At 38.6% G+C, this 26,893-nt stretch overlaps 1 protein-coding gene across 2 annotated transcripts; it reads left to right on the top strand.

The window, feature by feature from the left end:
• Positions 1-3,909: 3,909 nt before the first annotated feature.
• Positions 3,910-26,702, top strand: CUNH8orf89 (chromosome unknown C8orf89 homolog). Of its 2 annotated transcripts, none has more exons than XM_044382774.3 (6): positions 3,910-4,191; positions 16,486-16,652; positions 18,306-18,459; positions 21,512-21,567; positions 24,073-24,108; positions 26,434-26,702. In XM_044382774.3, exons 2-6 carry the CDS (start codon positions 16,526-16,528, stop codon positions 26,580-26,582), a joined length of 522 nt encoding a protein of 173 aa, XP_044238709.2. In that variant the 5' UTR covers positions 3,910-4,191; positions 16,486-16,525; the 3' UTR covers positions 26,583-26,702. The 2 variants fall into 2 exon arrangements, with proteins under 2 accessions (XP_044238709.2, XP_057164083.1); XM_057308100.1 differs by having other exon boundaries at positions 16,483-16,652.
• The last annotated feature ends 191 nt before the right edge of the window (positions 26,703-26,893 follow it).

The following is a 26,893-nucleotide window of genomic DNA, read 5'->3' as shown; positions in this document are numbered from 1 at the left end:
TGTATTGTATGTATCTCACTTATATTAGCGAACTGATAGTTTTCAGCATAGAACATAATACGAAGTACATGTAAAAAGTTCTTGTAGTCCTCCTTGATTATGCCAGTGGTGTGATGCAGTATGAAACAGGTACCCTGTTAATTTTGGCACTTGAGCACCAGAAACATTACTAGTTAATATTTGAAAGCTGCTAGACAGATACATTTAATGATTTCTTTAAATTCTCTAGTCTTAGAAACTACCTGGATTAGTGAGTTTATGGTTAATGAATTCTGGAAATTTAGAAGGTTCTTTAGTTTGCAAACTCAGTGTTACATGTTTCACACTGTGCCAGTGTTAGGCAAGAAATTTGGTATTTTAGTAAATGCCCACTATCAGTAGTTAGTGGTACGTTTGTTTATAGCCCATGACTGGGCACATTACCCAAAGAAGCAAAGCTTTTGAAGCTGGTGAGGGATAGGAACATCTGTGGGAATATGTAGGATAACAGTGTATTGGTAGTACATGTCCTCTGTGGACATGTTTCTGTTTTCAGTCTGGGAAGTTCAATTCTCCATATAAATTACGTTCCAAGTGTGGCCAGAGGCCGAAAGAATGAGGAAACGCGTGAAGAGTTTGGGAGTAGGGAGGAGTTGCAGACATAATACTGCCGTAGAGAAGTCTAAAGCGCTTGCGTCAGGATAAAGGAACATGGGCAAGTTTGAAAGAGTGGAAACAGAGGAAGGCATGTTGTCAGGGTGATAATTTCTGCTGTTGGTTCCTAGGGAGTAAGGTAGGGTTATTGGTCTGGCTTCACAGGATTGTGAGGAATAAAGGGGGTATGAAAAATTTTTGTGAACTGTTAGAATCTATTGAAATTCAGGTTAACACCGTGTTTAGAAAATCTACCTCCTAAAAGGTGGTGTCACCTATATGGGACTCCCCTAGAAGGCTAACCAACCTTTGAAAGTCTGGGCCCCACCCAGCTGCTTCTACAAAAATTCACCTCACATATGTAAATTGACATTTGTGCCCTTCAACCTTCCAGCATTGTAAGATCTTACACCACCCCGGTTTTCAAGTCATTAAGCTTAGTTGTTGCATTCACTGATCTTTAGCAGGTGTTACCTCATATTGCTTATCTTTGAAACTTCCTTTGTGGTAGGTTATATTGAATGCTGGCTCTGGAGCCAAAATGGGTCTGTATCCACCCTTCACTTAATAGCGTGGGCCAATGAATTTATCAACAAAATGGGGAACACAGTCGTGCCTAATCTAGGATTTTGATGAAGATGTCAGGTGTTTAGAGCAGTTCTGGCTCAAAAGTACTAAGTAAATACTATTTACTATATATTGTAACTTGAGCACCTAGCAGGGTCATACAAAGGAAAAGAGCCTATACTTTCATGTGTCAATCTATTGGTAAGCTAGACATAATACAAATAGTGTGATATGTGCTACAGGGATGTCTTAGGATGTGTCAGCTTTTTGGGGTGTCTGAGAACCACCTGTAAAGGAGGACTGACAACATTCTGCCCCCAATACTCTACAGATTTGGTATCAAACCAGCCAAAACACTGCTTTCATACAGATGTCTCCCTTCGCTTGGGTAAAACTTATCAAGGCCAGCTTTTTAATCATTTCAACCTAGTACTTGATATAAAGTAGGCACTAAGTTTTTGTTTTCTATTGCTGTTGTAACAAATTACAAACGTGAGTGACTTAAAACTCAGATTTATTGTCTTTAACAATTTCAGAGGTAAGAAGTCCAAAATTGGTTTCCCAGAGCTAATTCAGGGTGTCATCAGGCCTGCCTCCCCTCTGACGGCTCTAGAGGAGAATCCATTTTCTTGTTTGTTTTTTCCAGTTTCTAGACCACTTGCATTTCTTGGCTTACAGCCCCTTCTTCCATCTTCAAAGTTACAAGGACCCTTGGGATCAAATTGAGCCACCCAGATAATCCAGGATAATCTCCCCATCTCAAATTCCTTAATTTAAGTACATCAGCAAAGTCCCTACATTAGGCAACATAGTCCAGGAATTATGGTAGGGAAATGTTTGGGAGGGCCATTCTTTGATCTTTATAGTTCCCAGCTATGTTGTTCTCGAAAATGAGAAGCTTCTAATGTAGGCTCTTGGCTCTTGCAATCTTGTGTCTGGAACAGTTGGCCCTCAAGTCTGTGTATTTCATTTTTTAATTCTGGAAAAGGGTCTTCTTTAATATAACCCTGTATTTTGCCCAGCATCTCTTACTCCCTGAAATACCTTTTCCATTTATTCTTGTTTTTCACAGCCACTCCTCATGGGTTTGAGAATATGTACCGAAACCACTATAAGGTTTGAGTGTTTGCACTTAGAATAATGCCTGGTGCATTGCAGTCCTTTTGCTTTTTTGATTGAGTGAATCAAGCCTCTTAAGAGCAAAAGGAATTTAAAATTTTGATTTTCCAGTTGCTGGTACGTTGTCTTTGGTGAATGGTGAGAGGAGTTGGGGCCTGCACTGTGGGTTCATGGAGATTAAATGTATGTATGTATACACACATACATTACCATAAAGGACTAAAAAATGAGTTTTATTGTGTAGGGATTTATTATGTAAAATAGAACAGCATGTTAGGGGAATATAGGAGATGGTTCATGCTGTGCAGATTGGGAAGTTTCACAAAGGAGGTAGAATTTGGACAACTGGTGATATAACAGCAGGAGTCAAGAGTTGGGAGGCGGTGGCAGTGGCAGATGTGATAGCCAGAGGATATGATAGCAGACTCAAAAGCAGACCATTTAATAATAAACATTTGATCACGTATTGACTGCTAGTGTACACTTAATCTACATAATCCTTGGTCTGTTATCCACTTTGAGTGCAATCCCAGAACCGATTAATTGAGGGGATGGGTCCCAGGCCTTTCTCTTTAAATTCTCTGTGTCATTTTTAATGTGCAGCCTGTTCTATTAGGCAAGTATACCATTATACCCACATTTTAGATGAGGGGTTAACTTTCCCTCCCCCAGAATCACACAAGTAAGTGGTGGGGCAAGTATTAGGTTCCAGGTCTAATTTGAGTTTTCTTAACCAGAGCAACTAGGAAATATAAGTATGGAGCTTGATGAAAACAGAAAAGTGGTGTGTTTGAGAGCAGCTTCAGTTTTGTCGGATCTGAAACCATCTGTTACTAGCGCTAAACTTGCAGCCCTATATGGGGTCATGAAATGGAGGCAGAGGGTTTAGAACGTAATTTGGCAAAAGTATAGATGGCAAGGTCCTACAGCGCAAGTCAGGGTGCTAGGCTTCTTTACTGGGGAGGGGACACGCACCTAACCTTTCACCAAAGAACCCAGACAAAGGAGGCATAGAACATGGAATTCGGGCGGGCATGCTGAGGGAACTCGGGGATGACTATGTCACTTAACCTAAGATTGGGATAGGCAGGTATTGCCCGGCTGTTTGAAAGTTCCAGACTCATCAGTACTCTGGAGAGCCTGCCTGGTTAGTTTGAACCTTAAAAATGCAACCCAGAGAATTAAACATCAGCCTTGTCTAACTGCCCACTACCCACCCTACAGGCGCATGGCGCAACTTTCATGCCCCACTGAAATTGTGCCACGTCTGACTCCCGTGCACCCAGCCTCATTTCAGCACCCTCCCTCTCCCCACCCCCCCACCCCCCGCCACGTAGCAGTGACCCCAAAGGTGGTGGCATCTGTAGTAGTTATCGAGTGAGTCCTGAACGGCCTTCTAGCCTCCCAGTCGGTTTCCTGGCGCGGCACCGTAACCGTCAGTCCCTGTTATGGGAAGACCGCGGCAGGTGACCGCGCGCGGAAGGCGGCCCGGAAGCTCCCGGCGCCTGGCAACCGGCGCGCGTCGGGCGGGCGGGGCTGCAGCCACCGGAGCCGCTCGCCGGGCCGGGCGGGGCTGAGCGGCGGGCGCGCCGCGCTCCCGAGTGTCGCCGGGCTGCCGGCAGCCGAGCATGTTCGCCCCGAGAGCGGCGCCCGTTCGAGCGCCGGGCCGCCCTCCCTGCCCCAACGCCGTGGGCAACCCCGCGCCCGGTCCAAGCTGGGCCAGGGGCTCGGCTCCGCTGCGGGCCGCCGCTGGCACCCGCGCTGTCCGCTGCCCCCGTTGACCCCGCTGCCGGAGCCTCAGACCTGGGCACCACCGCCGCGGTCCAGGCACGCGAAGAAGCCCCTCTCCTCCGCGGTGGAGCTGCGGGGACAGTGAGTGTGGGTGGTCTCTGGAGGACCCCCGGCCTAGCGGGAGCGGAGGCGGTAGCGTGGCGTGGGGGGCCAGGGGCCCTTGCAGGGGCAGGGCTGAAGGGGACGTGGGGCCCAGAGGTCAGCTGGTCAGACAGGGTAAACTAACCCAGTGAGGCACATGGGTCACTCCAAGGATTCTCTTGACGCACTTTGAGGGGAGCTGGCGGGCAAGCAGGGGCTGAGGACTGGACCACGGCTGCTGGCGGGGTCGGATGAAGCAGAGAGATGGGAACGAAACCCAAACCCGGGCAGGAGGACCTGCCTGCCAGATCTGTGTGTATCCGCACTCCCCAAGCTCGGTACAGGCTAGCATAGCACGCGCATCGCTGTGGCAAGTGGACACGCCCTTACAGGGTCTTCCTCCAACCTGCCCAGGCTTTCAACTGAAGGGGGTGTGGGGAATGTGTTTCCCCTCTGCTTTTGACTCCCACTGTACCTCACTCTTGCACACAGCCCTGTGGAGCAGGACTTGGGACGCTGACCGTGTTAATTCGCTCTGGCTCCGTTTTCACTGTCAGTTTTGCTTTGTGATTTACCTATGTCATTTCTGATTTACCTATAGTTTGTGTGTTTATTACTTTTTTTCATGAGGGGTTACAAATACTGGAAAAGATTTGTGTAATACAGGTAGTCCATTCTATTGTATGGGTCATTCTACCCCTACAACCTTTTGGGGGCCATAGACATGAAACCTGGAGCCTCTGTCTGGAGAAATGCAACTTTGCAACCATTTTCAGGGTACTGTACTGTCTGAAGCACACGAATCCCTGCTCTTCCATCTTCATTGGCTTTTTATCGACATTGTTAATGATGAGTTTAAATCCCCTGTTACAGCGGCATTTCTTTAAAAAATACTTCAGGGGCGCCTGGGTGGCACAGCGGTTAAGTGTCTGCCTTCGGCTCAGGGCATGATCCCGGCGTTATGGGCTCGAGCCCCACATCAGGCTCCTCCGCTATGAGCCTGCTTCTTCCTCTCCCACTCCCCCTGCTTGTGTTCCCTCTCTGGCTGGCTGTCTCTATCTCTGTCAAATAAATAAATAAATAAAATCTTAAAAAAAAAATAAAAAATAAAAAAGACTTCAGACATTCCTTTTTTTACATTTTTAAAATTACATCACAACACATTAGTAGTTCTCATTCAAACAGAAGTGTATAGAGTTAGACATGAAATCCTTCTCTTTACCTTTTTCTCCTTTCTTTCTAACACTTCTTAGAGTTAATTTTGTGTTTATCCTTCTAGTCTTTTTTCTTTTTCTTTTTCCTTTTTTGATCATCACAGGAATCATATCTGGATTCTTTTGAGAAATTGTCTTTTTCACTTAAAGAGATGTGACAAATTATTTCATATCAGTTTACTTAGGTCTGGATTGATATGGTAGATGTGTCATACAGATGTATGATCATATGGCATAGATGTAATTTATGTAACCATTCCTCAGTAAAATTGGTTCCGATTTCTCCTTATTAGAAACAATGCAACAATGAGCATTCCTATACATGGGGACAGTTCTATAAAATGAAATCCCTGAAGTAGAATTGCTGGGTCAGATGTGTGTATGTTAAAATTTGTTTGGTAGAATTTTGCGTTCTGAGAAGTACATTTCCATCCACAGAACGTGTTGAGAAAAATCTGTGTTATTTTAAAACAATTAAAACGATAGCTTCCACTCACTGAATGTTTATTACATGTCCAGCACCGTGCTGAACACTTTACGTGCATTTTGAAATTGAATCCTCACTAACCCTATGAGAATCGGAGGCACTATTATTTTCTTCCTGACCCTATGGTTATGCTGCTATTGAAGGGCAGAATCAAGATTAGAATCCAGGCTCATTTTACTTTGATGAATAAAATGTGTTCTTTGTTGGGTGGGAGTTGCTGGTCAGTAGTTGATCGGGAGTTGTATATCATTGGGTTCTTTGGGGATTAAATGAGATTGTGCTTTTGGTGGTGCCGTGTTAATAGTAGCTCCTTCCTCTAGGAACTTCTATAGAATTGGACATGGTCCAGTGCTTCCTATGATTTTGATTCCTCTGTATTGTCTGCCTCTCCAGTCACCTCTCAACCTCTTCTTTATCTTCCTGCCTTGTGGACATCTTAAGGAAATCTGGTTTTCTTCCTCCTCTCAAGTCTTCTTTGGCAACTTTAATCCAGTCTCTGGCCTAAATTCTCACCAGTGAATAGATAACTTAAAATTTTGTCTCCCAACCGAAGCTCCGGTCCTCAATTCCTACAGCTTAGATCCGGGGTTATAGCTCTGCCTGGATGTCCTCCACTCATCTTATCTAAAACCAAGCTCTTCGTTGCTCTCCACCCCCAGACTAGCAATTTCTCTTTGACTGTAATTCATCATTCTCTCAGTCACCCTAGTTCACAGTCTCAGTCATCTTTGACTCCTTTTTCTTTGCCGAACCTCCTAAATTCAATCAACTGTTGTATTCTCACGGTTGCTACTCTACTTGAAGCACTCTGGACTATTACTATTATAGTAGCATCTTAACTTGGTTCCAGCCTCTGCCAGATGGATCATTGTAAAGCATACCTGTGCATGGGCCACACCTCTGCTCAGAACCCATCAGTGCCTTCCTGTCGCTCAAAGAAGAAAGTGCAAACCACTTTGGCTGGCATTCAGATTTGCCTGTCATCTCGCCCCAATGTGTCATTGTGTTCTCTCTCACAGCACCCTTATCTGAACAGGCTCCATTCTCCGTGGCATGTTTTACACCTCTGTCTTTTCCTGGAATGCCTATACCCGCATTTCTGCCTATCTGAATTCTATTTAAGTGTCATTTTCTAGCTTCTTCCACGTCTTTTTTGAACTTCCATGTGAAAATAATATCTACCTTCTTTTAACTCTCTCTGTCTCCAAGGCAGATAGTCCTGGTCATCAGGCAGCTTTCTTCCAGTTGGTTGTAGGACCAGGCTGTACCATTCATTAGCGCTTCCCTATTATCTTACTGTAGCAAGGAGAAGAAGCTATGGAGAAAGCAGACCTGCTTCTTAAAGGCTTCCTGCAGAAAGCCTTACACATTACACTCACTCACGTTCCATCACAGGGAGGTAGGCACTTCTTAGGAACAACTCTGTTCTCTGGAGGGGCAAGAATTTTAGTAAACATTCAGCCTACTGACTGTCACAGTCAATTTCTACTTACAAAAACCTGTGTGATGTACCTTGAACATCCCTTCCTCAAAAACAAAAGCAAAACTCCTACTTCCCCAATCTGGCTAGGTTAGCAAACGCTCTGTGGTACCACAGAATTGAAACATACCTTTATCACTAATATTTGTCATAATGAACTATAATTGTTTGTTTACTTTGTTGTCCCCAACATACTGTATGCTTTTCTATCTTCATCATTTTTGTATTTCAGCTCCTAGCACAACGACTGGCATTATGGATAAATAAGTAATTCGCTTTCTCAATGAATCCACAACTTGTCTTTATGTTCACTCGATAACTATTTTGCTTTAAACAAAGCTAAAAATAAAGATAATCTTACCACCTGCTCGTTGATGTTTGGATTATTTCCAGCCTTTTTTCTTATCTGTTATAAAAAATAGAGGATTTGACATCCTTGAAGATAAATATTTGTATGTATCAATGATCTTTCCCTTTAGGATAAATACCTGGAAGTGGAATTGCTGGGTCAAAAGTATATAAAATTATTAGGACATATATATTGCTAGATTGCTTTCTGGACACATTATACTGATACATACACTGAAACCTTATGAGAGTGCCTATTTTCCTTGAACCTCATCTTCCATTGTCTAGTATTAAAGAAAAATCCTTGCCATTTTGATTGGCAAAAGTCATAGCTTGTTAAATTATTTTGCTTTTATTTGAGAACTTGTAAGGATGAACTTTTACTGATCATTTGTATTTTTTTTCTGGAATGAATTATCTGTCCTTTAATAAATACATTTTCTATAGGGTTCATTCTCTTTTTTATTTTTAAGTATCTTTATATATAAAAGGAATTAAAGCTTCAGTTTTTTATGTCCTCATTTGAAAAGTCATGGGAACTTCTGGGTCATGTGGCAGAAGGAGCTGACACAGATGGAACTCCATTCTACTTCGGTATATTTCAGATGCCGGGTAAGATAAAATAAGATAATTTATGGAAATGTGGCTGAGCTAGGGACCAAGAGAAGGAAATCCCCAGGTGCCAGAAATGAAGGAACACTCACATAGGAAGCCACTGTTGAGCATCTGCCGAAAGCTGGAAGTCACAAAGGCGTACTGTTCCAGTTACTATGACTGCATCACAAATTTCTCCAAAACTCAGCCGTGGAAAACAACCATTTATTGTGCTCTGTGGGTCAGGAATTCGGACAGTGCACAGCAGGGCCAGCTTGGCTCTGCTTTGAGATGTCTGGGGCCTCAGATGGAAGAATCGCAAGCTTGGGGCTGGAATCACCTGCAGGCTCATTCATTCCCGTGTCTGGTGGTTGATGCTGGTTGTGGACTGAGACCTTAGCTGTGGATGTCGGCTGGAACCTATATATGTAGCTTCTTCCTGTCACCTGGCTTCCTCCCAAAATGATGGCTGGATTTCAAAGGTGAGTATCCCAAGAGAGAGCCAGTGAAAGTTGTATTGCCTTTTATGCCCTAGCCTTGGAAATCACAGTGTCACGTCTACGGTCCTTTATTTACTCAGGAAGCTAGTTTCAGAGAGGGGGACACAGACCTCACCTCTGGAAGGAGGAGTGTCAGTATCACATTGAAGGAAGAACATGTGGAATGGATACGTATTAGTGCATCTTTTGAAAAAGACAACCTTCTACAGACACGGAGATGATAACTAGAAAAATATCCCCCCATTGGCCTGAGGAGGCTGCAACGAAGCTTGCCATCCACTTGGACTATGGCAGGAAAAGAGTTGTGAAACCCAGCACATAGACTCTGCACAGCTTCATACCCATACAGCTCAAGTCTGGGGTCTGAATTCACATGACCAATGGTGCTCCAGGGACCACCATCCAAGAAACGGACATATTAACTGGTCTGGCACCTGTGAAACCCAGGGCCAGGCAGAGACTAATGGAAAAATCTGTGTAGCAAAGTTTCCAGAGCTCAGGGAGTACTGGACTCCCGTAGGTAGCAGTCTCCGTTAAGGACGAGCTCACGGTCAAAGTTTACAAGTTTTAACGGTCAAAGTTTACAAGTTTTATAAGGAAATGAACACAAGGAAGGAGACTTGGCAGATGCAGCAAGTGGGAGACGTGTACTGCAAAACTGAACAGGACATCATGGGAAAGTACTTAAACTTGTACTGTGCAAGCAGATGAAGGGCATGGAAAGCATAAGGCAAGAACTGGACAGTATGAAGAAAAACAGGAGAGGTCTAGGGGTGCACCTTTACCCTGAAAGGAAAAGAGGAAGAGAGGAAGAGCCATTGAGTCAAGCTGGACCTCTCGGAGCCAACCATTAGCTGATTCTTGGCCTAGGGTAATAATCATGGTGATTATGATAATAATAGCAGCCATCATCTGTCTCTGTGTATAAAGCTCCCTGACTGCATGCCGTCTGAACTGAAGATCCCTGTTTGAGAATTAAACCAGCAAACTAGGCATTTCGCTAGATGCTTGTCTTAAATCACCTTCAGACTTTATAATAACTCTGAAAGGCAGAGCTTATTAGTTCCCTAGGTAGGGAGACTGAGGCACAGAAGGGTTAACAAGCAAAGGAATGGGTGACAGGAATGGGGACGTAGCAAAGGGCTCCGTGATGTAAAGGGGATGGGATGTATTGTAGGGGCCATTGCTCCTATATTTCTTCATTTTTCAGTTCACAGTCTGGGGCGTTCTTAGGGACTGCTTCCATGTAATTCTTCCTGTGAATCGAATATGTAAACACAAACTGGCAAATTGACTGCTTATGAATTTTAGGAAATGGGAAGTCCCCTATGTCCAGATGGGAACTTTGCCTACAGTTTTTAGAATTGTTTTTCCTGATATTTTACATGCTTAGTTTTAATTTTGTTAGAGCTCAATTTTAATACTTCTTCAATTGCTTTCTTTTGTCCATTTCTCCTTTCCACTAAAAGAAGAGAATTTGATGAAATTAACACTCTTGTTGTTGTTCCTTATTGTATAATTTTAGAGGCAAACTATTTAATAACACTTCCCAGACCTCAGTTGTTTAATTAAAAAATTCCGAGATCAGTTCTCTTACAGGCCTATAAACCAGCAATTTCTGTTGTACTCAGGCATGAACACAACATTAATCTCCTTGTCCATCCCCGTCAGAGCTCTTGGGTGACCAGGTGCATTGTCAGTGAGCAGTCATATTTTGAAAGGAGTCTTTTCCCTGAGCAGGAGGTCTCAACAGCGGGCTTAAAATATTCAGTAAACCATGTTATAAACAGATGTGCTGTCATCCAGGCTTTGTGGTTTCACTTACAGAGCACAGGCACAGTAGATTTAGCATAAATCTGAAGGGCTCTAGGATTTCGGGGGATGGTCAAGGAGCATTGGCTTCCAATGAAAGTCACCAGCTGCATTAGCCCCAGAGAAGAGAGTCAGCCTGTCCTTTGAAGCTTTGATGCCAGGCACTGACTTCTCCTCTCTAGCTATGAGAGTCCCAGATGGCATCTTCTTCCAGTAGAAGGCTGATCCGTCTCCACTGAACATCTGTTGTTTAGTGTGGCCGCCCTGGTTAATTACTTTGGCTGGATCTTCTGGAGAACTTGCCACGGCCCCCACATCAGCATTTGCTGCTCTACCTTGCTCTCTGATGTTTGGTGATGGTTTCTTTCCTTAGTGCTCATGAACCAGCCTCCACCAGCTTTAAGATTTCTTCTGCAGCTTCCTCACCTCCCTCAGCCTTCATAGAATTGAAAAGAGTCAAGGCCTTGCTCTATATTTGGCTTAAGGGACTGCGGTGGCTGGTTTGATCTTCCATCCAGACCACTCAGACTTTCTCCGTATCAGCAGTAAGAATATTTCACTTTCTTACCATTTGTGTGTTCACTGGAGACGCACTTTTAATTTCCTTCAAGAACTTTCCCTTGGCTAACTGTTTAGCACACGAGGACTAGCTTTCAGCCTGTCTCAGCTTTTGAATTGCCTTCCTTACTAAGTGTAATCATTTCTAGTGAGAGACATGTGACTCTTCTTTTCACTTGAACAATTAGAGGCCATTGTAGTGTTATTAATTGGCCTAATTTTGGTATTGTTGTGTCTCAGGGAATAGAGAGGCCCGGAGAGAGGGAGAGAGATGGAGGAACAGCTGGTCAGTGGAGCAGTGAGAACACACAAACACTTACTGATTAAGTTCGCTATCTTACATGGGTGCGCTTCACTGCACATCAAAACAGTTACAACAGTAACATCACAGATTACTTATCACAGATCACCGTGACAAATATAATGACAATGAAAAAGTTTGAAATATTGCAAGAATTAGCAAAATGTGACAGATGTGAAATGAGCAATGCTGTCAGAAAAATGACACCAAGAGACTTGCTGCACGCAGGGTTGCCACAAACCTTCAATTTGTAAAACAAAACAAAACTAAACTAAACAAAAAAAAACCCAACAAAAACAAAAAACCAAAAAACCCCAACAACAACAAAACAATGATCCGTGAAGTGCAATAAAGCAAAGCACAATAAAACAAGGTATGCCTGCACATGTATCTATTATACATATTTAATATATTTCAATTCATTGCAGTTAATGTTTTTATTAATGTTTATAACTCTCATTTTTGGTCAGTTCAGAGCCTTTTTAAGTTGATGGCTACCATGGTTATAGTCTTCGTTGATAGATTACTAGATCTCTGGAATGACAAAATATTCTAGGCTTATCTTGTGCATTTCCTTCCACAGACCTGGAATCAGCTATTTCTTGTTGGTTTTTGTGGTTTTCTTTCTTTTCTTTTTTTTTTTTTTAAGTCACATTTTAGTTATTAGGTTTAGTAAAGAAACATTTTTTTTGTCTTTTTTCTTTTTTAGATGAAAGTCTTATACTTCCAATTCATAGTTAGGACTTAAAGGTCTTTGTTTACTCTTTATCGATGTGAAATCTGTGTCTTTTTCTCGCACTGAAAACCCTGGTTCCCACCAACACCAGTACAAATGTTCATTTACTCAATGAGCTATCTTGAACTGTACGGTAGATAGTATGTGTTCAGGACAGTGGAGCAGTGAGGTAGAGAAGGAGGCAGGGTCGCTGATATCTTAGCACCGGTCCTGGGGTGTCTGGCCAGGCTTTTTTTTGAGGGCAGATCTTCTTGTTTAAGTACATATTTTGGATTTTCTGTCCTTTGAAGCCCAAATAATGCAGGGAAATACCATGGATTTCCAATTTTTAAAGGATTAGTATATGGAAAATGCATTTCATACCAAAATCTTACCGAATTTAGTGTTGTCTTTGATACAGAAGACTTCTCAGAATACTTTTTTTTCTCCTTCAAATATTACAGAGAATATCGACAGTTATTATTGTGCTAAAGAATTGAGTGGGTCTCAATTGTTGTGCATTATCCTTTTTTTGATTTTAAGAAATTGGTTTTAAGAGAGTGAATAAATTTATTTAAATAGAATTTTAAAAATTAGCTCCAGTACATTTTATATAGGCTATGATATAGTGTTATGTATTGAATTTTGCCTCCCCCCCACCCCAGTTCATATGTTGAAGTCCTAACCCCAACCTCAGAATGCGACCTTATTTGGAGGTAATCGAGTTAATAAGAGGTTATTAGGTCATTAGAGTGGGCCCTAATCTATTATGACCAGTAGCAAATTAAACCAAATACATAATTAATTATTCTTCTGTGTCGATATTTAGAATAAAAGTAATGGCTATCATGAAGACATGTTTATTTTCCATGGGGCATAGAAACTATCTTTTTTTTTTTAGGCACAAATGCGTATTATCATGGTAATAATTCTAAAAAAATTTTTTTGGCAAGAACACTTAAGATGAGATTTACCCTCTTAACATTTACCCTCTTAGTATGTTTTTAGGTGTACAACACAGTATTGTCTATAGGTACAATATTGAACAGCAGATCTCTAGAACTTACTCATCTTGGAACTACACTCACTAATTAGCAACTCCCCATTTCCTCCTCTCTCCAGCCCCGGGAAACCACCATTTTGTGCTTCTATGAGTCTGACTATTTTAGATACCTCATATAAGTGGAATCTTCGTATTTGTCCTTCTGTGACTGGCTTATTTCACTCAGCATAGCGTCCTCAAGGTTCATCCGTGTCGTTACGTATTTCAGGATTGTGTTGTTTTTCTGTAGCTGATAAATATCACATTGTATATCTACACCACATTTTCGTTATTCATTCATCTGTCGATGGACATTTAGATTATTTTCACGTCTTGGCCATTGTGGAAAGTGCCGCAGTGAATATGGGAGTGCTAGTATCTCTTCGAGATTCTGATTTCAGTTCTTTTGGATAAATACCCAGAAGTGGGATTGCTGGATCAAATGGTAGTTCTATTTTTACTTATTTGAGGAACCTCCATACTTTTTTCCATAGTGCTGCACCATTTTGCATTTCTACTTATAGAAGAGTTCCATTTTCTCTGCCCTCATCAACACTTGTCTTTAAAAAACTTTTTTATAATAGGGGCACCTGGATGGCTCAATCAGTTAAGCGTCTGCTTCGGCTCATGGTCCTGGGATCCAGCCCCACGTTGGGCTCCCTGCTCAGCAGGGGGTAGTCTGCTTCTCCCTCTCCCACTCTCCCTGTTTGTGCTGTCTCTCTCTGTCAAATAAATAAAATCTTTTAAAAAATGTTTTTATAATAGCCATTATAACAGGTATGAGGTGATATCTCTCTGTAGTTTTGATTTGCATTGCATTGACAGTGACATTGAACATCTTTTTAAAAATTTTTTATTTAAATTCTAGTTAGTGAACATGCAGTGCAATATTGGTTTCAGGAGTAGAATTCAGTGATTCATCACTTACAAACAACACCCAGTGCCCATTACTTCAGGTGCCCTCCTTAATACCCATCACCCGTCTAGCCCATCCCCCATCCACTTCCCTCCATTACCCCTCAGTTTGTTCTCTGTCATTAAGTCTCTTATGGTTTGTTTCCCTCTCTCTTTTTTCCTCCCCTGCCTTGTTCATCTGTTTCATTTCTTAAATTCCACATATGAGTGAAATCATATGATGTTTCTCTTTCTCTGACTGACTGATTTTTCTTAGAATAACACACTCTAGCTCCAACCACATTGTTGCAGATGGTAGATTTCACTCTTTTGATGGCTGACTAATATTCCATTGTACATATATATATACCACATCTTCTTTATCCACTCATCAGTTGATGGACATTTGGGCTCTTGCCATAGTTTGGCTACCATTGATAATGCTGCTATAAACATCAGGGTGCATGTACCCCTTCGAATCTGTATTTTTTTTTTTTTTTATCATTTGGGTAAATACCTAGTAGTGCAATTGCTGAATCATAGGGTAGTTGTATTTTTAACTCCTTAAACATATTTTTTAAACCAGGTTATAAGGGCTTTTTGTTTTGTTTCGTTTGTTGTTGTTTTGTTTTTTACTTTGGAATTATATATTTCGGATATTAACTCCTTATCAGATATATGATTTGCAAATATTTTCCCCAGCTACAGGTTTCCTTTTCACTCTGTTGATTGTTTTCTTTGTGCAGAAGCTTTTTAGTTTGATGCAGGTCCCACTTGTCTATTTTTGCTTTTGTTTCCTGTGCTCTTGTTATCATATCCATAAAGTCATTGCAAGACCCATGTCATGAAGCTTTCCCCCTATGTTTTCTTATAGGAATTTTACAGTTTTAGGTCTTAGGCTTAAGTCTTTAAATCATTTTAAGTTGATTTTTGTGTATGGCGTAAGATAGGGTTCAGTGTCATTCTTTCACATGCGGATCTCTCGTTTTTCCAATGCTGTTTGTTGAAGAGACTATCCTTTCCCTATTGTTACTCCTCGGCATCCTTATCAAAGATCAGTTGACTGTATATATGTGGATTTATTTCTGGATTCTATTCCTCCAGTGGCTTATATGTGTGTTTTTATATCAGTATCATATTGTTTTGATTACCTTAGCTTTGTGATGTATTTTGAAATGAGCAAGTTGATGCCGTCAGTTTTGATCTTCTTTCTCAAGATTGTTTTGGCTATCTGGCTTTGTCAGTCCATATGAAGTTTTTAAAAAACTATTTCTGTAAAAAAAAAAAGTGCCATTGGGATTTTAATTGCATTGAGTCTGGAGATCATTTTCGATAGTATGGTTATTTTGACAAAATTAAGTTTTCTGATTTGTGAACATGAGATGTCTTTCCATTTGTGTCTTCTTTAATTTTTCATTGTGTTTTCCAGTGTAGAAGTTGTTCACTCCTTAGTTCAGTTTACTCCTAAGTATTTTATTCTTTTGTATTTTATGCTATTGTAAATTGGATTGTTTTCCTAATTTCCTTTTCAGATGGTTTATGGTTAGTGTATAAAAGTGCTAGTGATTTTTTGGTGGCGTCTGTAGGATTTTCTACATATTTAAGATCATGACATTTGTAAACAGTGACAGGTTTCCAGTCTGGATTCTTTTTCTTTCCTAATTGCTCTGGCTAGGACTTATAGTCGAATAGACGTGGTAAGAGTGGTCATCCTTGCCTTATTCCTCGTCTTAGAGGAAAAAATTTGATTCTTCACCCTTGACTGTGATGTTAACTGTGGGCTTTCCATGCCTTTATTATGTTGAGATAATTTCTCTCTATTCCTAGTTTGTTGAGAGTTTTTATCATGAAAGAGCATCGAATTTTATCAAATGCTTTTTCTGCATCTATTGAGATGATCATGTGACTTTTTAATCCTTTATTCTTTTAAAGTGGTATATCACATTAATTTTTGTGTATGGAGCCATCCTTGCATCCGAGAGATGAGTCCCATCTGGTCATTGTGTATAATGGTAATATATTTGAGAGAATCCTAAACATTTTACTGTCTTGTACACCATAACTTGCTGTTGAACTTCAAATTTTTTTATGTTGCTAAATATCTGTGACCTGGGACTTGAAAGAACTTATTAAAATATTTAAAGGAAAAAGGTTTTACTATTAATTTTAGCTATATTATTAAAGGCCACTTACTTTAAAATCCCAAGAATATGTATTTACATGTTATAAGTGAACTTTCCATGTAAGTCTATGTTAGTATTTAATCTGTATGATGGAAAATAAATTAGAAAAAATATTTATCTCTGAAATACCTTTTTTTTTGTATTTTGTGTCCTGAATTTGAAGCAGCATCTCACTTTCATCAGCGCTGTTGAAAGAAGAAGAAAAAATGCCAGTCCTGTCTCCTGAAATCAAATTGGATGCTTCTAATGTCACCAGAAAGTCCCTTGACAGTTGTTTTCTCTTTGAGAGCAGTTGGAGGAAAGCAGTTTTAGAAACACAAAAGATGAAGAAAGGTAACTTCATTTTTACAATTATTTTACTGAAGAAAATATAGAAATACTACCTTAAAGTTACACATGCACTTTTTTAAGCAGTCAGGAGACATCTTATAATTTCTGTAACATTTTTGGAAGGATAATATCCTAAGTTTATGGAAAATAAAAATGGAAGCAAATTAAACGTAATTTACTTAATGTAATTCTGTAACTCATGATGGAAACAAATTTTAAAGAACTACTTCTCTTGGTGTCAGTGCAGTACTATCTCTTTTGGGTCATACTACTTCTCACAAATTGTGTTTGTTTTTAAACAACTCAAGTTGGTTTTTAAGAAACCCAAATCTTTAACAGCATCTTTTTGTATTTATAATTCTAACCAAAATTTTATTTGTTGTGTGAGTTATGTGGCAAGTATCTTATATTCTACTGTTGCTCAATAAAGACTAATCTGAGAACTTTTGATATGTGTATGAATATATTAATAGCTTAATTTCAATTTATATTTCAAATTAGAAGTGTATTTCTTGTTTTTCCTGAATTCTGCCTTCAACTTTATAAATAGAAATGTAATTCTTGAAAATAGTAAAATCCAAATTCCCCAACCCATTTCATCACTCCTGGTTTTGAGTGTGTTGCTCTGTTTTTTCAACTTTTTCGCTAGATTCCCATTAAAGATACTCAAAAGATATAAGCTTATCTGTCCTTTTACCCTCAAATCTAACTGCTAAAAAGAGAATTTTATGTTTTTTGATCAGGAGAAACTTTTTTTCCCCCGGAAGAAAAATCAAAGGTTGCAAAATAGCATTCGGAGCATTTAACATAACTCCAGTCCCATTATATACTATTTTTATTGTTGTGCTAGACTTGCTTAGTAGAGAAAGCTTAAAAACAATTCTCTACAGTTTAAAGATCACCCAAAACTTTAATTTCTTAATATGTTTTTGTCCATTTATTGCCTTCATTTTGAAGTTTTGTTTTGTTTTTAAGTAATTTGACAATCTCTGTCCAATTTTATGTGAGGTCAGTAGAGAAGCAATCTTGATGCTTCAATGTTAGTATTTATAGATTTGGTGTGAAAATTGCAGAGAGAAAATTATTATTTTTTAAAGATTTTATTTATTCACTTATTTCACAGAGAAAGAGAGAGAGAGAACAAGCAGGGAGAGCAGCAGAGAGAGAGGGAGAAGCAGACTCCCCACTGAACAGGGAGCCTGATGCAGGGCTGGATCCTGGGACCTTGGGATCATGACCTGAAGGCAGACACTTCCCCGACTGAACCACCCAGGCATCCCTGAGAAAATTAAAATCAATGCTTAAAAGTGCTTTTAAATTCTATTTCAATGTGACTGTCTCTAATATTCTGGAAATTCTAATTATATAAAATTATGAGGGCAGAAGGCAGTGACAACTGTGGGAGATCTGTGAAGCTGTCCTTTTTCTTTATCCTACTTCTTAATCAGCCCCGGAATCAATTCTTCCCTACAATCCCGATAGTAGGGATTGAAAGGTATTCTCTTAGGAAAGATACTGGATAAATTACAGTAGCTTTATTTTCTTTACTTAATGACTAATTGACCATTGTATTATGCATTTTAGTATGTAGTAAAAGAAGTTATATACATTTCATCAAGAAATAATACCATGCATTATGATACTATTTTTAATTAGAATACACCACAGCATTTGGTCTAGAAGAGTTCAGAGAGTGTGTCAAAATGCCATATTTACCAGGACTGCAGAGTTGCCCAAAAAGTCTAAGTTCAACTCCACTGGAAGTTCATCCAAGACTGCTGCATGCCCATACGGAGATGCCTCCCGTCAGGTAGACCATTGCTGTTCCGTCCTCTTGCCTTCGACATGTATCTGTAGGAATACTGCTAAAGGTAGAGGGTTTCCTGCCTAGTGAATTGAAGTCTTTCTTGCCCATTGATATTTTTTTCATAAAGGATCTCATGTTTTAATCTAGGTAGCAATTTTATTCGGTTTGACAAGTAGGCCCTTTTCTCAGTTTTCAAGGGACATTGGCAGAAAGGACTGAAGGACTTCCTTTTAAAAATATTTGTTGCCCTAGTGTAGATTGCCCATGAGAATATTGGAATTTTTAGCAATAAATAAATGAACTCTCTGCAATATTAACAGGTTTCTCTATGCTGAATGTAGTACCTTGGGTTTCGTTTCTAGTTTGACTGACGGAGTGTGAGGGGAGGTTCTAAATGAGATGACAGCCTGATGAAGACCTGCGCTGACTCTTGAACAAGGAGTCTGTCAGCCAGAAAAGTCCCACTCACTTTGAATATTGGTGTTTAAAAGCATTATTGTAATTACCTCCCTTTTTATAAATCAGACTGGCTGACATACCATTAAAAGAAAACCCCCTTCTCCAAAGGGGTCTGTAAATTAGTAAGACAGTCTCATATTCTATTTGGTGCCTGCTTTGGTTTATTTATTTATTTATTCATCAGGTATTTTTTATTATTATTTATTCATCGGGTATTTATTGAATGTCCAGGACTTGTTCACTTTGCCAGCCTAAAAAAAAAAAAAAGGTGATGCATTTATAGTAGTCTGAGTTGTTACTCTCCTTAGGGGAAAATTTATATTTTCATATTTCCTGAGCTTTAAAGTCAGCCAGTTACACAGAGCACACAAATATAGGAGTTTTAGAATATATTTATTGAGTTTTCCACTAGTGTTACTTTTCTTGTTAATTACTCTTAAAATAAGTCTTGGTCATTTAAATAGAGAACTAGAATACACTAAAAATGAAAAATTGTGCATAATTTACGAAATCATGAAAACAGATAAGAACTTTGCAGAAAATTTGGAGAAAAAAGAAAAACAATATTTTGATAATTTACCCATTTTTATTGTTGAGTGTTTGTTCTCTTCTTCTTCATTTTTATGGACTTGTATTTTTGCTATAATTTTAGTGTATTTACAATTTTTTATTTTGCCTTTTTAACTTAGTATTACACATATTCATTTTTTCATGTCACTGCATAGTCTTCGAACAGTCTTTACTGGCTACATGGTATCTCGTTAATGGAGCCATAGTTTATTTAACCATTCCCTATCAATTTTAATATTATCTGAGGACAGATTTCCAAGCTATAAAAATATAAAATGCAAAATTACTCTTTCTTCTATGAGATTATAATGAAATAAGGCAGAATCAGGGATGGTGGAAGAGAGCGAGCGAGTTGCTAGTGAAGTAGATGGTAACAGGTACGGAGGAGGGACAGTAGGGATGTAGCAAGAACAGAGACAGATGGAAACATGAGTATATAAAACCCACTTAAGGACATGCTTACTGAGACACCCATGTCCCTAACACTCACCCCACTCATCATTTCCATCGGGCTTCTCAGGCCGTTTGAGGAGAGTGTAGGGCTGAGTCTGGCCATGGACTTGTCTCAGTACACACCAGTCTTATTATCCTTCTTTCAGTGCATATGCACATCTTTAAGAAACTGGAATCCCAGAAAGCACCCCCTGAATTAGCCCATTAATTAGACGATTTAAGAATACGTCTTAATCTTAAGTCCTCATTTTGCTTCCTACTATTTTCACTCTATTTCAGTTTTTATTTTCATTTGCAATTGTTTGTGAAATGATTCCTTGCCACTTTACGTTGACTTGAGTGTGAATTAACCTGGGCAGTGAAGGATAATTTGAATATATTAAATTCATGTTATGACAAGTGTTGTTCATATACAAAGTGGAAGAGCGGTGGCTACGTGCCATAATGTTTATGAAGTGTTTGGCAAGTGTAAATGTTCCTTCTTTTCCCTGTCTTTGAAACAAGTGTCTTTATTTTAGCCAGTCTAGTGAGAACATGTCGAGTTGTGTACAAGTGTTTTATTCTCCTCTGCATATTGCACAGCGCCCCGGGAACGAACAGCCGTGGCAAAGCAGGGAAGTAACGCATTTTTGTTTGTCTTGCGTACAGCCCCTTACCACCTTTTCCCTCTCCATGTGTGAATATTTGTTTTTAAAATGCCAATAAAAGTTTGTTTTTTCAAATTTCTTTTTTTTTTTTAGGTTTTTTTTTTTTTTTTTTGACAGAGAGAGAGAGCACAAGCAGGGGGAGTGGCAGATAGAGGGAGAGGGAGGTTCCCAGCTGAGCAGGCAGCCTAACTCGGGGCTCGATCCCAGGACCCTGGGATCATGACCTGAACTGAAGGCAGACACTTAACTGACTGAGCCACCCAGGCGCCCCTCAAATTTCTTTAATTATACTCATATACTTTCAGTGACTCTCAAGGCACACTCTGGTAATATAACTGATAGTAGTAATCCCAGAGGTGAAGGGCACTTAAAAGTTCCAGCTGACTTCTAAAGTTTAATGTAGTTACAGGAAATTTGCAATTCTTATGGATTATCTCACCTACAGCAGGTCAGTCGTGACATACTTCCTCTAATAACCCACTTGGTATGTAGGTCTAGTCCAGTAGGAACAAAAGTTAATTAAGGCGAAATTCAGACTGTGGTGGTTAGTAGGTAAAATATGCACAAATAAGTGATAGTTGATATCTGGCATATGTAGGTACCCTCTTAATCTAATTTTGATTCCCTCCCTCTTAGCATTCCCTGAATCGTACTTAGAGAAAGTTAAGATAAAGCTAAATATGGGGAAAGTTGGACATGGTAGAATTTAACAAAAACTGAGATGTTGAGTTGCTCCTATCTGCTTCCGATTAGATTAGTTATGATGGAATGAGTTCACTTTCTTTAATGTTTGTTTACTTTCCATGTGATATCCTTCACCAAGTGACTTTTGCTGAAGCAACTTCTTGCCGCTTACTGTATTTTTTTTTACGTTAATGTACCCTGGATTTATGTAAAAGTGATATTATGATGATATGTAATTTTAGGATAAGGAAGACTAAGGAGACCTGCACGGTGGTACCACTGCAGGAGAAACCAAAGGGTAAGTTGGCTTATTTTTCTTTCCTGCCACATGTATTCTTAGGTTGTCTCATACTTATTCTTTTTACCATCTTTTCTGTCTGCTGATTTAATTGCTTTGTTCTTTTTAATGCTTCTTTTAAGCTTTGTTTATTTTATAAATGTAGTGGATGCTATGTTCACTCTACACACACCTTTATTATTTCAGGACTTTGGGATAGACCCTCACCATCTCTCATGTGGGCCATTGCATGGCTTCCATACTAGTCTTGCTTTGAGCTTCTGACCTTTGAAATTTTTCAAAGCCGTGGCAGCTTGATGCTGAGATGCTGAGTGTAGTTCAGGAAGGAGCTTGATGGTGCCTCTCTCACTGTTCAGGGTGCACCTACCTCTATAATGGCTGTCTGCAAAACAAAGAGCTCTATTTTCAGGTTTTACCTTTTTAAAATCAAAGTGAAAATCTTTATTGGATTTCTTTCAGTTAGCAAAAACAGGTACGGATGTAGGTCTTTATAGAAGTAAAGTGGTTTAACATGAACTTTTGAAAAGCTGGAATACCTATATTATATAGCTATGAAAAAGGAAATCTGTTGTTTATGACAATATGGTTAAACCCAGAAGGCATTATGCTTAGTAAAATAAGCCAGACAGAGAAAGACAGATGTGGCATGGAACTTTGTTCCTCATGGAATCAATCACTCATGTGTGGAATCTTTAAAAAAAAAAAAAAAAGTTGAACATACAGAATAGAATGGTGGTTACCAGGGTTTTGCATGGGACAAATGGGGAGATGTTGGTACACAGTTACAGTTCTAAGATGAATAAGTTCTGGGGATCCAATGTACAGCATGGTGACTATGGTTAATAATACTGAATTATACACTGAAATCTGCTAAGAGAGTAGGCCTGAAGTGTTCTCATCGTCCCACATGAAAACCCAGTTCCTTCCTAGGAAAGGTAACTATATGGGGTGACGGATGTGTTAACTTAATTGTGGTAATCATTTCACAATATATACGTATATCAAGTCATCGTGTTGTATACTGTACATGTATGCAATTTTTATTTGTCAAATATACTGCAATGAAGTTGGGGGAGAAATGGAAAGCAGCCGATGATAGGATTCGTAAAATGAAAGATCATTAGAAAATACCCAATTAAAGTGAAAGGAGAAAAAAGATAATACAGAACAGAGTGTGCAAGTGATTATGTGACAAGGTAAACCTGCTTTACACATGTGTAATTCTAATTCCAGAATAAAAAGGGTAGGACAGAAACAATATTTACCTACTGGCCGATAAGTTCCCAATTTTGATGAAAAATACAAATCCGCAGATACAAGAAGTTCTGTGAGCCCTCAACAGGATAGAAACAAAGAAAACCACAGCTAGGCACATCATAATAAAAAGACTAAGTTAAAAAAACCCAAAAAACCAAAAAAACCACAGAACAAGAATACAGAGAAAAGATATGTTGCCTTCAGTGGTACAATGGTAAGACATACAAGTGACTTTTTAAATGTAGACAATGGAAGCATGAAGACAGTGGAATAGCATTTTCAAGGGCTAAAAGATAGTAACTGCCAAACTTGAATTGGATACCCAGTGAAGATATCCTTACAATTAAAAGTGAAACAAATACATTTTCATTCAAATAGAAGTTGAGAGAATTTATTGTCTGCAGAGCTTCACTAAAAAATATTAAGGAAGAAATGATACGAAAAGGAAGTCCAACAACTTGGAAGAGAATGAGAAGCAGTGGCAGTAGTATTATGAAGTTTAAAATCTATGTAGAAATAAAATACTTGACAATAGTAGCACAGACGTAGGATGGGGCATATGTGGAGTTAAAATGTTGTAAGATACTTGCATTATCTGAAAAATGGTAAAATAACTAATTTAAAGTAGATTGTAATACGTCAAAGAGACATGATATTCTGTATGGTAACCACTTAAAGAAAAATAAAATAATACAAGTAACAAGCTAATAGGGAAGATATAATAATGAGAAAATACTTGATCATTTCAAAGGAGGACAAGAAAGGAGGAAAAAAAGAAACCTAAAACATACAGGACAAATAGAAAACAATTAGCAAGATTGAAGATTTAAAATTAAACATTGTTATGTTAGATATAAGCAGAATAAATATTTCAATGAAAAAATAAAGTATCAGACTGAGAAAAATAACTATATGTTGCTTACAAGAGGCATATCTTCAATTTAAGGGCAAATAGAAAACAATTAGCAAGATTGAAGATTTAAAATTAAACATTGTTATATTAGATATAAGCAGAATAAATATTTCAATGAAAAAATAAAAAGTATCAGACTGAGAAAAATAACTATATGTTGCTTACAAGAGGCATATCTTCAATTTAAGGGCAAGAAAGATCAAAAGTGCAAGGCTGGAAACTACAAGCCATGCGAACAGTAACAAAAAGAAAGACTGTGTAGCTACGCTAACATCAAACAAAACAGCAAGGCAAGAATTAGTATTTTAATATTGATTCAATCATTTTAATTTTAGGATTTTTAAGGCGTTCTAATTCTTCAATCAATTTTGGTAAGTTATATTTTCTAATTTTTTTTGCATTTTGTCTACGTTTTCAGATACAATGACATAAAGTTTTAGTTTTTGTTCTACCTGTACTTCTGTCCCTCTTCTTTTTTAAAAACAATTCTTTTCTTTTTTTTTAATTTTTATTTATTTATTTGAGAGAGAGAGAGAGAGTGAGTGAGAAAGAGCACAATCAGGGTGAAGGGCAGAGGGAGAAGCAGACTCCCCGCTGAGCAGGGAGCCCGATGTAGGACTTGATCCCTGGACTCTGAGATCATGACGTGAGCCACCCAGATGCCCAAAGATTTTATTTTTAAGTAATCTCTACACCCGATGTGGGGCTCGAACTCACAACACTGAGATCAAGAGTCACATGCTCTACATGTCCCTCTTCTTTTAATGTTATTTATTTGTGCCTTCTGCCATTTTTTCTTGATTAATCTCACCAGAGACTTTTCTTCTTTATTATTCTCTTCAGTGAAGAACTTGTCTTTAAAAAAATCTTTCTTATTGTAAATTTGTTTTGTACTTCATTGATTTCTTCTCTTTCCTGTGTTAACTTTTCCTTTTACGTTCTTTGGGTTTATTATTTTCCTAGTGTATATCTTATACCTCACTTATTAATTTTCAAACCTTCTTTCTAACATAGGAATTTGGGGTATAAACCTCTCTGTGTATAACTTCTGCTGCATCTCACAAGTTTTGTAGTATTTTCTTTATCATTTAGTTATGAGTATTTTAATGTTTATTATGATTTCTTTTTTGACTGTGAGTAATCTAGAATATGTGTATAAATTTCTAACTGTTGGAGAATTTTAAATTTATCTTATTGTTAACAACTTCCAACTTAATTGCATTGGTTTGTATGGAGTTTTAAAGTTTTTTGAAGTTTTTTGACATTTGGTTAATAACTAGAATCTAGTCAATTTGTAGCCAGAGAGTTTTTTAAGTGTCAGGTTCATTGTACTGCTAAGAACAGGCATCCCGAGCATATTCTTCCCCGCTACCCTCTCTCTTTCTCTGAACTTCCTACTTATGTTATACACTCAAAGAGCAAAACAAACTAAAAATAACCACACTGGAGAATTGTAGATAGCTTTTTTGACACTTGACCATTTGAAATTAAATAATAGTATTTTTTTAAAAGATTTTATTTATTTATTTGACAGAGAGAGACAGCCAGCGAGAGAAGGAACACAAGCAGGGCGAGTGGGAGAGGAAGAAGCAGGCTCCCAGCGGAGGAGCCTGATGTGGGGCTTGATCCCAGGACTCTGGGATCATGCCCTGAGCCGAAGGCAGACGCTTAACGACTAAGCCACCTAGGCGCCCCTAAATAATAGTATTTTAAAACAGTTTGAATCAGTATATTATTTTCAAAGTTTTATATGTTTTGAAATAGGAGTATTTATACCTGTTTACATATTTAGGGCAATATGTAGTGATTGCATGGGAAATGAATTTGATGAATCTGGATTCATATCATTTGCCCTTGGGCAAAATTTTTAGCCCCACTAAATCTTTTTATATCTGTAGTCCCCAGATAGTACCTTCCTGCTTCATAGTGTTGTGTGGGTGAAATAAATGTAAGTACTTGGCACAGAGAGATCATTTGATACATGTTATCTATTACTATTATTACTACCGCTCTATGATAGAAACTTGAGTAATGCTGTTCAGTTAGTGAATAATTCATTTTCCTTTACAATTTTACTATTTTACTAAACTTAGCATTTATGAGAAATGGTACATTTGGAGAAAATAACTTGATGAGCATGTAAGGTATGAAACAAGTTATTTATGGAGACTGTGTCTTTTGCTTTGGAATAAAATCCACAGCCATCCCATGTTTTAAAAAGTACATTATAGACTCAGATTTAGTTTTATATAATTAAATACAAACATTATAGGTTTTTTCTAGTTACATTTGTAAAAAAGATTTATTTATTTATTAGGGAGACAGCATGAGTGGAGGGAGGGGGAGAGGGAGAGGGAGAGAGAATCTCAAGCAGAACCCCTCTCCCCCTGCTGAGTGGAGCCCTACACAGGGCTCGATCCCATGACCCTGAGATCATGACCCAAAACAAATCAAGAGTCAGACGCCCAACCGACTGACCATCCAGTTGCCCCTAGTTAAATATTTTTGAGATGACTTGACATCACAATCACTTTAGAAAGTAAATACTTTCTATTTCTACTTCAATGAACGTGATATATCAAGAACTAGCAGTGTTTAATGATAATTTGAGGAAGAAATATTTTGTTTGCCCTGTAGTTTAGAGAATATCATTTCAGCATGCTTAATTTTAATAGCTGGTTTCTTTTCCTTCACAGGTTCTGGCTTCAGCGATCCTCTTGCTGGAGCATCATCTCAGTACTTACAGAGACTTTCCAAAATGGCCATATTGGAGTATGATACCATTCGTCAAGAAACTACTAGAAAATCCAAAAAGGGCAAGAAACGAGACCCTCGAGACTGCTGATAAGTATCACATGGTGTGATGCTTTTTTCACTGATGTCTAAGGTTTATATGTTTTTTCCTTTCTTTTTCTTATTTTGGTACGTGATATGATGTGCAATGATTTATAAAAATGGAAATGTAAATAGGAAATAAATATTTTATGTAATATACAGAATCATTTGCAATTTGTTAACATCTACAAAAAGACATTTAAGTTATGCTTTATGGAGACATGACATAAGAGAAATTACATTCCATGAATTTTATGCACACTGATTATGTCCTTGGATTCAATTTGGTACACGTGTTTTGAGAGCCTATCTGTACAGTGA

This window comes from Ursus arctos, unplaced genomic scaffold (assembly GCF_023065955.2).
Source record: "Ursus arctos isolate Adak ecotype North America unplaced genomic scaffold, UrsArc2.0 scaffold_6, whole genome shotgun sequence".
NCBI classification, from domain to species: domain Eukaryota; kingdom Metazoa; phylum Chordata; class Mammalia; order Carnivora; family Ursidae; genus Ursus; species Ursus arctos.
The sequence above is the reverse complement of the archived record's forward strand: the minus strand, read 5'-3'. Positions and strand labels throughout refer to the sequence as shown.